The sequence below is a fragment of the Lutjanus erythropterus genome, chromosome 5 (assembly GCF_056507025.1).
Source record: "Lutjanus erythropterus isolate fLutEry1 chromosome 5, fLutEry1.hap2, whole genome shotgun sequence".
NCBI classification, from domain to species: Eukaryota; Metazoa; Chordata; class Actinopteri; order Lutjaniformes; family Lutjanidae; genus Lutjanus; species Lutjanus erythropterus.
Window position 1 is genome coordinate 31,070,812 of NC_139321.1, and position 17,590 is coordinate 31,088,401.

At 36.0% G+C, this 17,590-nt stretch overlaps 1 protein-coding gene across 1 annotated transcript; it reads right to left on the reverse strand.

The window, feature by feature from the left end:
* Positions 1 to 104: 104 nt before the first annotated feature.
* Positions 105 to 17,372, reverse strand: clnk (cytokine-dependent hematopoietic cell linker). Its single transcript, XM_084718290.1, has 14 exons — positions 17,215 to 17,372; positions 12,149 to 12,189; positions 10,234 to 10,387; positions 7,745 to 7,797; positions 7,602 to 7,647; positions 5,465 to 5,515; positions 5,343 to 5,377; positions 5,233 to 5,243; positions 5,052 to 5,138; positions 4,716 to 4,737; positions 568 to 592; positions 404 to 488; positions 300 to 316; positions 105 to 220 (listed from the first exon to the last, which is right to left on the reverse strand). The coding sequence occupies exons 2-14, from the start codon at positions 12,149 to 12,151 to the stop codon at positions 105 to 107; spliced, it is 705 nt and encodes a 234-aa protein (XP_084574416.1). The 5' UTR covers positions 12,152 to 12,189; positions 17,215 to 17,372.
* Positions 17,373 to 17,590: the final 218 nt, after the last annotated feature.

The following is a 17,590-nucleotide window of genomic DNA, read 5'->3' on the forward strand; positions in this document are numbered from 1 at the left end:
CTCTCTGCTGCTCCAAGCTGGTGGTGTATTGACCACCATCTGCTACATTGATTATCAATTAGTGCCTCACTTAACCCCCTCATCATATTAATCCAAACTGTCCCTTAAAGCAGCAGCAAGTATACCTGTTGAGGCTTTTCCACTGGAACAAACTCATGTTGGTCGATGTCTTCTTTAGTTTGCGGCCACTCATGATGATGACGTCTTGATGGCACCCTCTCTACAAGTAGAAGTTAATGCTGATTTATTCATTCAATAACGGTATCATGCTGATGCTGATGATCAATAAAATGACTTACCTAGATTTTGATGTGACCTAAATAAAGAATACAAGAGCACATGTAAATCAAACATGACATTACAACTTATTTTCCCCCAAAATACTGAGAAATTAAAGTCACACCTTTTTTCTAGATCATGAGTTTCAAGATCCAAAGAGTGTCTTTGATTGTTATGGAGGGCGGAAACACTCTCAACACTCTGTAGAACTGAAAACACATTCAGCATTATTACAACTATCAAGGTGTTTTTAATCAGTGTTAGTATTCATAGTTATATAGCTCTTACCTCTGGTATGTGGACTGAATTCTGCCTGTTTAAAATATTACAAAGACAATTAGTTTTAAAAAGTGCCAATATAATTAAGGAGTTGTTTCTAGTCAGGTTACAAGTTTAATTATGCAGAGAAAAAAATAATAATTTACAAAATTCTAATGAGACTAACACAGCTGAAACAGTGTTTTAAAGAAAGGATTTAGACATGGCAGCAAGTAGGGTACAGGAGTAGACACTATTACAAAAGATGGTTTGGAAATTTAAATCTATCTATCTATCTATCTATCTATCTATCTATCTATCTATCTATCTATCTATCTATCTATCTATCTATATACATACATACATATATACACATATATATACACACATTTATATTATCATATAAATAGACTAAATAAAAATAAGCAGCACCTGGTCAACAATCAGTGGTGGAAAATGTGTTCAGATCTTACATAAGTAAAAGTATTAGCATCAAAATATACCTATACCACTACTTAGGTATAAAAGTAAAAATAAAAAGTGGTTGCCAGTCTGGTAAGCAGCAATCGGCTTTTGGTTGCTTTAATTGGGAATATGGTTGCCATTTGTAATCACCTTACATTTTGAGTAATTAAGATAATACGCAGTAATATGTCAGCTTAATAATGAAAATGTATCATAAAGAAGAAAAGGTTTATTACAGTAACCTGTGGTTTTGTAACTTGTTGTGTTAAGTTCCTTTTTTGTTTTTCATTCAGGTTCATCCAGTTCTTTATCAGTAGTATCCAATTGCATATTTGAACCTTTCACACCACAGTCAAACAACTTAATTTACCTCGTCATTTTCTCCAAAACACATATCTGAGTGGACGCAAACAAATACACTGATGCACATCTCGTGTTGTTATCTCCACCAACGAATCATGCAGTCACTTGCGTCAATGGCGTCTGTGCGTGTGTGATCACACAGCTAATCTCAGACTGATCAGCCTAATGTTTTTTGTGCATATTCATGCAGGACCTCTGTGATCCAGAATTCTTAAAAAACACAAAAAGCGTTGAAAAACTTTCTTTTATGGCTCCACGCCAGTGACAGCTGTGGGCACAGGCATTATGATTCCAGGTTCTTGTGAACACAATATCTCAAGAACACACTGAGAGAATTTCTTCAAACTTGGCTCAAATGACCAGTTGGACTCAATGATGAACTGATGAAATTTTGGTTGTCAAAGTCGCCCGTAACTCAAGAATTCATGCGTTAATTATGACAAAATTGCACACTAATATCCAATAAGATAAAATGTTTCGGTGATGACATTTTATGTCCAAAAGATCTATGGTCAACTTCATTGTGTCATCATAATGTTCGGCTCTCCATCAGTCCTCTGTCCTCCTCCTCTGTATAATTAGTCTCTAAGTGAAGACAGCAGGTTTCTCACTGGAAATTATTCACTGGAATCACACGTGAAGTGAGAACTTGAAAAAAAAAAAACACATGTAGTACCTGTTATCAAATCCCCTAAAAGATTTAACTACACACATTATATGAGTCTGGACAGACGTGGATGTAAACTGTGACTTGATGTGTTGGTGGAGATATAAAACTGTGAGGAATTAATTCTATTTTTTGACTGCTCTGTTTTATATGACCACTGACAGCTGACTTCTCACTCTTCCTAACCAGCTGCTGGGGGCCGCAGCTGCTTCTGCTTGAAATCTTGCTGAAACTGCTACTGGGGTAGTTAAACATGAATATTATCTTATATTATTATATAAGTAATATTAACATTATTAAGTTGACTGTTGTAATGAATTTGTTCTGTCCCCTTTGAAATGAAAACAACTGATAACAAAAAACTGGAGACAGTATATGTGGAGGTCATATTAATGTTTTCATGTTCACTGGTTTCATCTGGCAGCTGTGGTGACATTGCAGTAGGTGCTTCACCATCTGTTGCCTGGCAGGGATCTGCACTCTACTGAGTGATCTCCTCTGTCCGTATTTACAATATGTTAAAAAGTGTTTGTCACTGATGGCAACCAAAGGCCTAGGGGTTGCAAATCTCTTAAAATGGTTGCCAATGGCAACCTGGCAGTTATTACTGTTGAGTCATGTGCTGGATAGCTTAACCTATAACAATACATCATAATGTTTTAGTTGATTTATATTTTGCGTGAATATTATTGTATAAGATGACTGTAACTCAAACGGCCACACTTTATTTTTCATTACAGTAAATAAATAATAGAGAACATATTTCTAGTTTTTTGTATAATTTGATACAAAGTATAGCTAGTTACATCTTATTAGCAGTGGTGGACAGTAACGAAGTACATTTACTTGAATACTGTACTTAAGTAAATTTTTTGAGTATCTGTGCTTTACTTGAGTATTTGTTTTTTTTTTGGAAACTTCTGACTTTCACTCCACTACATTTCAAAGACAAATACTGTACTTTTGACTCCACTACATTTCTAGGAAGGTTGTTGTTACTTTTTGACTGAGCACATAGTTGAAGTCAACTGTTGGTGTTTTTTCTTTTCTAAAATGCAGTTGGTCACATGCTGTGTTCCTCACAGAAAGAAACCAATCACAGTAGCTCCTCTCAAATGGGACTGATGTAAAAGCAGAAATACGTCCAGGCGCACTAACAAGAACAAGCAAGCTCTGCCTCTTTCATTCAAACAAAAAGCGGTAATGGTGACAGCAGGAGAAAGACAAAATTAAATCTCAAGTTGTTATTATAATTATTCATTAATCCAGGTAGCTTTTAAAGTTGGATTGTTTTATTGGGGTGAAAAATACCACATCATTCATGTATATATACTGCCTCTGAAGACAGAAACAAATCTCAGTTATTTAACAGACTTGTTGAACTCCTTACAGTTATCTTCAATCTAATTTTATGCAGTGATTTTAATACAATTACATCAGAAAATGACAACAGTTGTCCTTTTTGTTTTTGATTGTATTTCTATGCTGAAGTTTTTATAGGTGTTTCTATAGGCTTTGTGTAGCAGAGTGGTTCTACAAGCATCAGTGCATCATTAGATGGTTTCAGAGTTACAAGCTTCTGTAAATGCATCATGAAAACAATACAGCATGTATTGATATTAGAAAATGTACTTTGTAATTTGTACTTTTGAATACTTAAGTATTTTTTAAAAACATGTACTTTTGAATACTTAAGTATTTTTAAAACCAAGTACTCTAGTACTTTAACTCAAGTAAAATTGTGACTGAGTGACTTTCACTTGTAGTTGAGTAATATTTGACCAGGAGTATCTATACTTTGACTCAAGTACTGGGGTTGAGTACTTTGTCCACCACTGCTTATTAGTGTCCCGTTAGGTGTATAGTGTCTAATTAGGATAGAATTACTGACTAGTAAAGAACATATTATTTCCAGTTTTTGTCCAATCTAATACAGATTATGACCACAAATAAAGTGGGAGAAATGACATTTGCCTCTAAAAAGTAGTGAATTAGAAGAATCCAGTAACAGAGACCAGTACCAGAAAATTGTAAAAGTACAGCTGAGTGAACATACTTAGTTACAATGACGGGAAGTAAGAAAGTACAAATACTTAGCTACTGTACTTTATTTTTCCGACAACCTTTTACTTTTAAATCTTACATTTAAACACCAATATCTACACTTTCTACTCCTTACATTTTTAAACTTTGTTGCTTTCGTTTAATGCAAGACGCAAAAGATGAAAACAACAAAACAAGATGAAATTACGTAATGAAACGTAACAATACATAACAATACAAAAATAATGTAAAGGATGCAACAAGACAAGAATTTCTTAACAAGACGTAAAAAAATGTAAAAAATGACATTTAAGACATAAAAGATGTATCAAGACAAAAATGACAAAAATGACGTAAAGGACGTAACGACACGTAACAGACAGAGTTGAGGACCAGTTAGCTTTACGTAGAAACAGCCAGTAGTATTGTCCTTCAGAGAGCTACTTTTTACTTTAATACTTTGAGTTTTTTTTTTTTTTTTTTACACAAGTATGTATTCTACTTCTACTCTGTATTTCTACTTGAGTAAAGAATGTGTGCACTTTGCCACCTCTAGTTATTCGCCACTGTCAACAGTAAAATGAAAAATCTTCTGTCACATTGTTTCTATGGTTGAAATGATGAAGGTTTGACCACTTACCTGTCTAGTTGTTCTGCGTCGACTGAAATGAACAATAATTTATAATTTATTTATAATTTATACAAAACACCACAATCATTATTATAGTTATCATAGAAAGCCACAAGCCTTTTCTGTCATTATTTCTCTAACCAGCAGGTGGTGCCACTGCTACACTGTACAGACTGTAAACAGAGAGGACCTCCTTTCACTTTCCACCGGTCACACAGAGCACAGACTCACTTACAGTCAAGTTTAACTGTAATAACATAAAACGACAACAGCTGCAGACACACACTGGAACAAGTGCTGGTCTATTTGCTTCCTGAGAGAGATGGAGACTAAAAGAGTACTCACTCTCTCCTGCAGGGTTCATGTAGGGTCAGCCCGGGCAAGTGGTTCACTAACTCTGCAGTAAATGTTAGTGGAGGTGATGGAGAACGCCTGGAAGCACACAGACTTTAGCTCTAAGTCCATTCATAATTTATTTCAACCTAAACAATGAATGTCTTGAAGTAGTTGTAGCTGAGTAAATTACCTGTTTGAGTGCTGTGATATTAGAAAGAGAGAAAAGTGATCACTCATTTTCAATCGGCAAAAAAAACAGAGCCAGTAATACACCAAGAGACATAACACATGGGTGTTTACCTGCTCTCTTGGCGGAAGAGGTGCGGGCCTCCGATCTGTAAGACCAACATGTCAATATTAGAGATTCTTTTGAGGTCAAGATGGTGAAAGTGAGGAAAGTTAATTCTTCAAAGTTGTCTCACCTAATCTGGTCTTTCTTCTGCCAGGTTTCAGGTCTCTATTTATAACAGGCCCTATGTTTAGACAAATATGCAGAACACAAATTAAGTAGCCAATAGCCATTGTACATTTACTTGAACATCACACAATTTTAATGTTCTGTCTCAGATTTGACACTTATTATTACTTGTTATGAAAACCCTCTTAAAATAATGATGTAGTATCTCAAAATACTGACCTCAAAATAAAAACAAACTGTCTCAAAATAATGACTTTATATCCCAAAACAATGAGAATCTTTCTCAGAATTACTTAGTATCTCTAAATAATGAAAAAACAACTACAATAATATCTCAAACAATGACAAATGTTCTCAAAATAATGAGATGCTATCTCAAAATAATGAAAAACCTTAAAATAATGATTTAGTATCTCAATTTTTTTTTTTCAAAATAATGAGTAACTTTCTTAAAATAATGTCTTAATATATCAAATAAACTAAAACTAGTTTACTAGTTTAGATACTAACTTCTTATATTTATATTTTTGTATGTTAATGTAATGTTACAGTTATATTCAATTTATTTTTTACTGAAAGAAATACATGTGCCACCTTTAAGGGCAGGCTGCTTACACTTAAAGACGCTCTGGAACAGTTATTGGCCACAAAACTCGCTCCTCACAGAGAAGGAAGCTTTTTTAGGATAAGGAATGGATCATCTCTTGCAAATGGAAATTTACGTCTAGTCTAGTCAGCAAACTGTGTAGCTTCTCTGAGCACTAAACTATACAATTTCCTGTAAGGTCTCAAAAAGCATTAAATATGACAGTGTACGTGAGAGCTGTTAGAATTACTTATCAGAGAACAGCTGCCCGCGAAGGTTGAAAAGACTGAACCATGCGGTTAGTGTGCTGTAAAACCAATACAATGGGCTAAAAAGCTCTGCAGCTGTGGGAGATAATTTTCAGTGATTTCAGTCCTTTGAGCGACCCTTTCATATTCACAGAGCCTTTAACTTAAGGCCAAGTCTTGAATAATGCAGGTTAAGTGACCCTGTGTAACTTTTGCTGAGCAGGAGCCTGTGGCCAAGTAGAGAAAAGTCATAAAGTCAGTGATCTGATTCACTGATGCCTTTACACAGGAACATCTATCTAAAGTTTGCAAACGCTAGCTAATATTAGACACCATATACTGATACAAGGTCAAGTAAGGCTGTAGAGGCAAAGTGTATTGAATTGAGCAGCTGTGTGTTGTACTGCTTATGCATTTAAAGGGATAGTTCAGATTATTTGAAGTGGGGTTGTATGAGGTACTTATCCAGTGTAAGGATTAAAATGCTTGTTGACACACCCACAGTTTAGAGAGGCAGAGAGGAGTACAGTGTAGAAACCTAAGCAATGGACTGCTGTGGACAGGGTCAGCAGCAAAATGTATTTTAGCTACCTAAAAAAATAAATATCAGCTGAAGTGTACACTATATTTGGAGTATTTTCACATCTTTTCTTTGCTGTCAAACAGCCTTTTCTGACGAGAAACTGCGGTTATATGAGCCAAATATTGCTCTCTCAAAGGTAACAAACTCCAGTGGCAAAAACAGTAATTATATCTCAAAGAAAACAAGAGTTGTGGTCTATTGCTGCCTCAACTAGTTAGTTTGTTTGTGTTATTGAGTGACCTCAGGGTTTTAAATTCATTTAGCAAAATCACACAATAACACAAACAAACAAACCAGTCAAGGCAGCAGAACATCAGCAACTCCTTTGTTCTGCGAGGTAAAATCATCAAAATCATTTTGCCAGTGGAGTTTGCCAAGGTTGGTTCAGAGAGAGCGATATTTGGCTTATATAACAGTGGTTTCCTGTTAGAAAAAGTGTCTGACAGCAACTTAAAGCGGTGAAAATATTCTAAATATAGGATAAACTTCAAATTACATTGATTTTTTTAAAAGATGGGCTTGCAGTAAGTGGTTAAAATATGTTTTGCTGCTGATCCTGTCCTCAGCAGCACATTGTTTCACCAAACTGGGGGTGTACCTCATACAACCCCACTTAACAAAATCTAAACTATCCCATTAACCTCCACAAATACAGACTCTCATCAACACAATAATCCCCTCACCAAAAAAGAAATTCAGATTATGGAGAGTTATGTCACTATACCTGGAATAAGTGGGATGTGTCTGAAGTGGATGTTGTTGGAGTTCCCCTGATGGAGTGAAACCATAAAACATAAAGTACAGGCCGACATTTACACTGGTCCAGCTGTAACGGGATGTTCACTTATAGAAAAACAGAAAGCTTACAGCGGAGAGAGCTGAAAGGCTCGGAGCCGACGATGACCTTGGAGGATCCCTGTCTTGAAAGCAAAAGCAGTAGTGATGCTCACAGTCTTATCAGTGACGGTAATGATAGTAGTTTCAGTGGCTGCAGACAGTTTAAACACTCTTTGAGTTCGTATCATTCTTGTAACTCAGTCGTTGTTGGTCCCAGCAGTACACAGTAGCAGCAGCAGACTGTATTGATTACAGAGGGAGAACACTCCAAGTGTGAACAAATTTAAAAGCCACATACAGTATAAAGTTGTAGGCATGCCACTGTGAGGCCCCTGGCTGTGGGCCACATCCATGCAGGAGTGTAAAGGGAGTCTATTCACACTACATGTTTCCCTCTCCCCTCCTCCGGCTCCTGGATAATTGTAATCTCCCGCAGTCCGACTCAGCCAACAGATGGCCCTGGAGACCCACTGGCAGATCATGCTCACTCAGCAGGAGCCCCCCCCCCCCCTCTGTCAGATCCACACTGCTTTCATTTTCACTACAGTTTGCAGTGGAGCTGTTATTTTATGCCTGCGCTTCATTCAGCTTCATTCTAATTATCTTCACCAGAGGAAAGTGAAATATAACCACCCTCAGTGTGTCAACCATGCAAACAAATCACTTCTTTAAGTTTGGAACCTACAGCTCTGATTGTTTTTTGAATATAGGTTAATTTAATCTATTTATGAATTTTATGAGCACTATTTTTATGTATTTAAGGTGGACAAGAAGAGGGTTAGGTCAGATTAATTTTAAATGTGGAGCCTCATTACAAAAGACATGTTTCCTAACTGCGTTTAGGAAAACATCCTGTCTTATTACGTGGCTTTGTTAAATACTCTATTCTGATTGGTCAATTACAGCGTTCTAAGGTCTGTTACTTCTGTATAACAGACCGTTATTATGAAGAACAAACTGTTGCTATGGACATAGTTCTGATCATAGACTGGAGGACAAATGAAATCACTGCTAAATCAATCGTTTTAAAATGGATATTTTGGGTCAAACTATGGCTTTTTTTTTGGTACATAACCAAGCAGGATACAGTGTACAGTGAGCAGGTAAATATTGTGAAAATTATCTATAAATTCATTATAAAAATATTTTGGGTCAAATTATACATTTTTTGGTAAGTGACCATATATTAAGGACAATGTACAATTAGCAGGGCATGTGAAATGTGAAATAAACCATTTCAGGATGATTTGAGACCTGCATCGCACTGTTGGGGTTTATTTTGCAATAATGACCTGCGGACTGTACATTATTCCTTACTTATCTCAGGATAGGAATTCAGTGATTACAGAAGCGCCATAATTAAAGAATTTCCTCAGTTAGGAATTCTAGGTTAGGATGGCATTGACCTAAATTCAAAATAAATTAAAAAAGAGGAGATGGGCCTGACGGGACAGGTAAAGAGGAATAATTAAGTTTACAGCTCTATTCCTAAATTAAGATAAGAGGTCTAAGATAGGACATAGCCAGTAAGTTTAGGAATTGTTTCTGTGGCAGGAAGAGAGGATTTTTCCTGTCTTGGAAACTTAAATTAAGATATGACAAGCAATTTGGATTTTTTATGGGATTGTTTTGTAATTAGTAACATAATAAAAAAATGCAACCTAATCTAAAATACTTCTGAATTACTTAAAAATCAATGCAGACACATATTTAAGTTTCAACAGGTCTGAGAAACCAAGCATGTCAGATGTCTTTTTTTTTCAAGCAGAGTTATAGTGACAGTTTATCCTGAAATCAAAAATACATACTTTTCCCCTGACCTGCAACGCTATTTATCCATCCAGATCATTTGGATGTGAGTTGCAGAGTTTTGGAGATATCAGCATAATAATTTAGTTTTTACTTTATGTTTTGTGGCCGTTAAGGTGGGAAAAAAATTATCACTTTTTTCACTGGGGGCTCCAAAATCAACAAACTATGAAAGTTCCTTGTAGTAGCTTTAGAGACATACTATATCATATGTATTATAATCTATTACATTTACTTATTTTTTTAAATTTGATTACGTCATCTTGATTACATGTCATTTGTTACTTCCCAACCATGGACAGGAATAATGAGTGCAGTAAGTAACATTAAAGGTCAGATTCACACCTACAGGTGGACAGAATGAGTTTCAAGCCACTGAGAGAGCAAGACAGCAGGTTTGTGGTTTACTGTTCACTCAGCTTCACTGTCAACATCATTAAGATAAATGTAAAATGATACAAACAGAAAATTGAAACAAAAACTTTTTAAAACTAAATTTCATACAACAAAGATTCATTTAAAAAAAAAAAAAAAATCTAAAACTACTTAAATCACAAAACAGAAGCAAGACTAAATTGAAGTTGACATTCGTAGGGTCTAAATGAAACTAAACCCACGCTAAATTCTAAGACACCTAAACAGGAATTGAAATGAAGTATTGAAAAGCATAAGCCCCCATATGAAAAGTGCGTCACTCTTCTCTTCTCTACCTGCGTACTCTTGCTCATCACTGAGGGGCCTTGCAGGAAGTATGCGCACACGTTGCACTTCCTCCTGGTCATCCACCACGTCGTACTCAGGCTCTGCGACACTGACATAGTTACCACATCTTTGATTTCTGTTCCTGTCAAGCCTGTTGCGATCCTGTGGAGATAAAAAAAACATTTTAGTTCACTGAAATAAAATAAAATAATAGGATAAAAATTAAAACTTAAATGATATTGTGTACTTACAAATCTAACTTGTGTTGTGTTTACACTGTAATATTTATTCTGAACTCCCTTAATCTTGTTTCTGACACATGCCCCCATATTAATAATAATAACAATAATAAACTACTGAGTCTAAACTGCAATGAGCAAAGCCTCTGGAGACTAACTGAAATTAAACTGAATTGAAAAAAAATTAAAAACAAAATTAAAATAAAAACAAGCAAAGCTAAGTTTAAAATGAGTAAATACAGATTTAAAATTACGCAGAGCTCTGTTACACAGTTAATAACGATCTCTGTTTAGTCAAACCAAGTTTAGTAATGTAAACCAAAATTAAACAGATGTCAATATATAATCATAATAGATTATTTAAATTAATTAATTAATTAACTAATTAATTTGAGCTAGGACCACTGAGTATAAATGAGGTGGGAAACTGGTAAACAAAATATGAAATTGTTGGCTAGCTAAACAGTTAATAAAATGTAATACTGTTTGCCGATCTACCCTCAATCTATTATAGCCGTTGTGAGCCTGGTAATTTTTTTGGGGTGGTTGAGATTCACTGAAGTCACATAATAACACAAACTAACTAACCAACTGAGGCGGCGGTAGATCAGCAACTTCTGAGTTCTGTGAGGTAAAAGTACTGCTTTAGCCACAGGAGTGATGCTACGTTGGTACCCACATCGCCAGATTTGACGTGCTTTGAATGAGAACGGGCTGCATGATTGTCTGTATATTAGTATACAGACAAATACGCAGTTGTATTGTATGAACCAGTGTCTTTCAAAATAAACTCTTGGGGTTCATCATTACACGTGAAAAGCACAGACCCTGAGCTTTCAAAAAGTGACATTTCCTGCCTTCAGTGAAATATTCACAGTGTTGGATAAATGCCTGGTGGTGACACCGCACCTGCTGGACAAAAACATCAATTTCCTCTTTGGAAAAGCCAATCTGGACTCTCCTCTTCATTACAAAAGAGCCATTTCTGATGTGGAGCACACAGCTTTTAAATTGAATGAGAGAAGCTGGTTTGATTGGCCATGATTGATCCACCCACTGATAATGTATTCATCCTAATTTCATCCTTTTTTCCAGCTTTGCCGCAGGTGCACAAAAATACACAGTGACAGCGCTTCATCATGTGCCATTAAAAACAGAAATAGACAATGTTAATTATTTAACAGTTTTACACTCTGTCACAGTCTGACACTTTTTTCTGTAGAAGTCTACCTTAAATGTGTGTGTCTTTGTGTCTGCATGACTGTCAGGAGTGAGCTGACACAAGCAGCGGGTTATGTTGCAACACCTCACAGTAGCTTCCTGTGCTCATCAGTGTATGTGTATGAGTATACTGTATATGAGCTGTAGTAAATTTAAAAGATGATTGTTGTCTTACTCAATAAGACTAAATAAATTAAAGTATATTTCATAATTTAACTTCACAAGGAAGATTAATACAGCCATAAACAACAGTAATAAATTGTGGTAAAAATGCAGAGAAAAGCCCTGCTCTGCTCTGTGTTGTTCTTGCTGCACTAACAATGACAGAGCAGAAACTCACTCTTTACTCATTGCTGTGCTAAAAGGTAATTACACAGGGGGCTGCAGACTCCTGAAGTTTCCCCTGGGAACATTCATGTGGAACCATCAGGGAAACGCTGCGGGTACGAGCGCCATAACTCACCATTATCACCGCAGACTCATGGCTGTTCGCTCTCTGTGCAGCTAACGAGGGAGTGAAACAAAAAATGAAAAACATCATTAGTTTGGTGTTCTGCTAAAGAATGTTGCCATCCAACACAGTTCTGTCCTTGGATTTTTCTTTATCAGCAGTGAAATAAACAGAATTATGTCTCTATATGCAACTAAACAGAGCTGTTTGTGGCTCCTCGCTGTTCTCACAGAAGTCCTCCTCGTGAGTCAGCTATTTAACATTCACTGGAAAGAAACTATATCTGAATTTACAATTGAAATCATTATTTAAACATTGACGGATTTAGTATTATTTATTTATTTATTTGATAAACATCTGGGTTGTGAAAGAGAAATGTAGATGGTGCTTAAATATGGGAATATGAATTAAAAATAAGACATATTTGGTTAATCTTAAAACATCACACTGAGCCACAATCAGTTATCAGATATAAATTAGATCTATTTATTTAGAGTACAACCTCAATTCCAAAAAAGTTGGGTTTTGTAAAATGTAAATAAAAACAGAATGCGATGATTTGCCAAAAACTTTTCGACTTGTACTCAGTTGAATACAGTACGAAGACAAGATATTTAGCGTTTGAACCAGTAAGGTTTATTGTTTATGTAAAAAATATTTGACTGCAACACATAACAGACAAAAGTTGGGGCAGCAGCAACAAAACACTGGGAGAGTTGTGGAAAACTAAAAAAACACCTGTCTGGAACATTGAACAGGTAACAGGCGACAGTATCATGACTTAGAATTAAAGGGGCATCGTTGTTCACAAGCATGGATGGAGCGAGATTCACCACTTTGTGAAAAACTATGTGAACAAATAGCACAACAATTTAAGAACAATGGGCCTCATGCAAGAACTATTTGTTCTTAAGTGGTTTGTACGAATGACTTAGAAGAACTTGTCGCATTCACCAGTTTTCTCATATTTTTAATTTTCTTTCAGACACACACACACATACACACACACACACACACACACACACACACACACACACACACACACACACAAACACACACACACACACACACACACACACACACACACACACACACACACACCTGTTGTAGGGTCATGTACAGTCAGTCTGCTGTTATCCAGTTTTTCCACTGATAACTGTATATTTCCTTAGTCTGTAGACTATATAATTATTTTGACATCATCCTCTTTGACTGAATTTTAAATTCTAATATAATTGTAAATTAATATAAAAAGCCTATTTATTTTACTTATACTTATATACTTATAATATTTATGTATTATTACCTGCTGTCAGGTGTACTGACTGTAAAGCTTCACATGCAGTTTTATGAACTTGCTGTTGATGGGTACATCCTCACTCATTCTGTCCTTTCTCTCTGTGACGGAAACTTGCCCTCAGCCCCTTTCTGCTTGCGGTCATCTTTCGCCTCTTGCTACGGCGAGGTGTTTTTTTTTTTTCTTTGAAGTCATTTTCATATCCGGACATTTCTTCTCTATTTCAGTGACGGTCTGACCCTCTGGTAACACGCCATTAACAGCACTCACTTTCCTGTTTCTTTGCTTTAGCTGATCTTTTAATTTTTGGTGAAGCTGCTGACACTGTTAAAATGATTAAAAAAAAAAAAAAAAGACTTTTCTTTATGGATCTTTGAAACCAACTCTCAACCAACTTTGTCAAACTCCAAACTCATAAAATTCTTCTTTTCACTCTTCGATGCTATTTTCATGAATGAACACTTCCTTACATAAAGGGCAGAAAGCGCAGCCGCATATGATATTATTTGGGTGTTAATTATGCTAATTTACAAGCACATGCACTCAAATATGCACATGCAGATCATTTACACAGTTACTGAAGTTGTTGAATGTTTGTTGAATCTGACAAGACTTATTTGTAAAAGCCCTATGAATGAAAAAAAAAGTGAAATAAATTTAAGATAAGAATATGAAAATCTTTCATGAGGCCTAGTGTTTCCCAACACATTTCACAACATTTTGTTATCTTTTTAGCTATCTAGCAAGCAATGCCAGCGTCACCCTTTTTGAACATAAAGCAGCTAGCAAGATAAAATGTTAACAAGACATAACATAGTTTATTAGTTAACCAAACTTTAATCTATATTGATTTCTAGCTAAAAAGTCATTTAGCCTGTTAGCCTACTTATGATGGCGAAGAAATGCATCACAAAACTCAATTTGGTTGAGTCGGCTGAGTGTTCGTAATTTAGGTTTGGAGTAAAAACTATAGAGTATTTAAACTAAATATGAACTAAACTGAAAAATAAAAACCTGACACGAAATACACTGAAAAATGATTTGCTATAATGAATGAGATTTTATGACAAACAATGCTAACGTCTACAGTATTTCTTGGTTTCATCATTGTTGATACGATTTCTCTCCACAGACTCCTGCTCTCTCTTCCTCTGCAGTTGATAGTTTCTTGATGCCCGTAGCAAAGCCAGGTCACAAATCCTTAAGCAGCCTGGTGGTTTGAGTTGCCGCAAATCCTCTGCACCCAATTTTCATGGGGCAGAAGTTTATTTTCCAGACTAAGTGCTCAACCTCAGATGCTAGCTCCACGTATCTAATCTCCTTCCTGCTCATACATCTCATCCAACAGCCCTTCCCATGGCCCAGTAAGCGCTGCAAAGTAGACAGACGGCCCCACTGAGTACCGGACCACAGTGCCAAATCCAAATACTGAGTTTGATTCTCCCTTTTGGGACTGTCAGTTGGTAGCCTGAAATGTCTCCTGGCATTTCCACAATCCCTGGGCTTTGCTTAAATGCCCTCTCTTCTATTTTGGGTAGGTGTTTTTCCTGTTTCCTACTGTTTTCATTTACAGCCAAACAGATTTTAAGATAAAATACGTGTCAGTCGAAGACAGAGTGATTTGCCCTGACCCCGTGTCTTCTTTTTCTTCCCACTTTTCCTGGAAACATGATTTTAAAACCTATATTATGTTTTAAAATGCTCAAATGTTACACAAAGAGAGGATGTGTGAGAAATACCCATGTATCCATCTTGAGAGTTAATGTTAAAGTCAAAGTGCAGCGGTCCTCTTTTTGACATTCAACTACTTCATCGTCAGGCTTAAGATCTCTGTTTAACAAACCAGGAATTACTGAGTTAGTAAATGTGACCTAAAAAATCACAACATTGTCATCACATTTATTAATCCCACATATTTCTGTGCTTTGACCAGGGCCAGTTCTCCAAGCGTGCAAAAACATGTAGTGCGCCCTCAGTTTAATCTTTTGCACCTGCAGTTGAAATTTGATTAATAAATGCCAAGTGCAAGGTGGTAAGTCACACATCCACGGTGTCCACAGCTGTTCGTGTATGCCACCATTTGGGAATATATTCAGGATGTACGGGCTGCCTCCATGTCCGCCATCCACTTTGGTTCATGTATGTGCAGGAGCGCAACATGCACAAGGGCTGAGTGCAGGTCAGCAGGTGTGGTGATTCTTAAATAGTCTATCCACCAATCACATCACTGGTCTCATCGCTCTGAAACAGCTGTGACGATTACAGTTAAATGTAATAACAGCAGCACAACTAAGCCTTTCCTCAGGAAGTTTCTGGATAGTTCAGAGTGCCATAATATGAACACTACCAAAACGGAGAAAAAAGTTTTACCTCCTCTCTTACACTTTGGTTACTATATTTACTATTACTCCAGACAGCACTCAAGTTTATTTATTTTTATTTATTAATTTTGGTAAGCAAGCATACTGATTAAAGTCTATGTAATTTCATTTTACATAAATAAACTTGGACTTACTAAACTTAGATTTAGTAGATTAGTTTAGATTAGTTTATAATTGTGCAACAGAGCTCTGTTACACAAATCTGGATCTACGCCTTGTAAGCCTAGTTTTGCTAAACTCCAGTTACAGCTAATGTTTGATTAAATCATTGCTGGTACAAGTATCATGTAAACTATAACTATAGAGAGCTTTGTGCTTTTGGTCGCAGCTTAATTTATAGTGTTTTGACTGTAGGTACCACCCTAACTGCCATGCAAGCAGTGCCTGTTTTTAAATCTTTGATCATTTGACCATATTACTCAAATAATTTGGTCATCAAGTTTTTCTCAAATAAGGAGAAATTAGAACTTCTCTCTCAAGTCATCATGATAGGCTAAATAGGGTTAATTAACTTTTTAGCTACCAAACAGTATAATGTTTACTTTTCAACTCACAATAAAATTAACTGCTGGATAGCAGATAACGTAATGTTTAACATTTTAGCTAGATATTAAACAGTGTAAAATTTTGTTAAGTGCTCAACTAGCTAGCAAATAATGTAACATTTGCTTTAATGCTCAACTAGCTAACAAATATTGTAACATATTGTTAGATTTTAATTTGCTAGCAAACAGTGTAACAATTTCTTCGCTCGCAAGCAAAAAAGTAACATTTTGTTAAAGAATACAAAGGAGTCAAAATTTGAAACCATAACCCCCTTCTATACTATATTATAGGCTTCTATACTACCTATGTTTTTTTTTTTTTATTTAATTTGGGTTAGCAAGAATACTAATTAAAGTATATTTTAAGTTCATTTTTGGATTTACTAAATTAATTAGTTGATAATTGTGCAACAGAGTGTTGCTTAATTTTAAGTCTGGATTTACTCATTTTAAACCTAGTTTTGCTGAATTCTGATTAGAATTGACCTTAGATTAAATTAATCTTTGTTGGTGCAAGCCAGTCTGCATGTTACGTACACTACATCTATAGAGAGCCTGATATACAGCGTTTGACTAGAAATGCCCGCCTAATTCACACACCCAAGTTCTGTATGAGATGAGATGACCGTACATGGCAGTTTATATATTACATTAAATGTAAAATCTAAGAACAACTGAATACTTGCTCTTGAACTTTAATCAAGGTCTGATTCTCACCTCTAGCTGAAAATACTGCATTTCAAAGTGTGTCTCTCCCTTGTATTTCTATACTTGTCATTTCATCTATTTTTAAAACAGACTTTTCTACACGCTGCTCAGCACTGAAGAGTTAAGAACAGTTCAGTTGTTACTTACCTTTTCAGAAGAAAAAGCGAGCACACCTGCATCAGTAGGTGTCCAACAATTTCTGCCTATTTGTTTGCATGTATGTGGTTACAGAAATAGACTCGCTGCTGTTTCCCCCACGTAGACATACAAAAACATCTGGGCTGCTTCAAGTGTGACTGTCAGCGTTAAGCAGCCCACTGCAGGAATCTGACAATACTTCCTGTGTGGTGAGTAACTGGCCTATAACTCAAGGAGGTCTTTGCTGTTGTTTTAGACAGTAGAAAGTTTGTTTGTGAGGGAGCCTCTTCTTGTGCATCGATGCCCTGATTTCACAGGTCATTGTGTAAGGATATGCACAAAACCTTTTAAGGAAACTGTCTGTGATATGTTTTGTTTGTTTGCT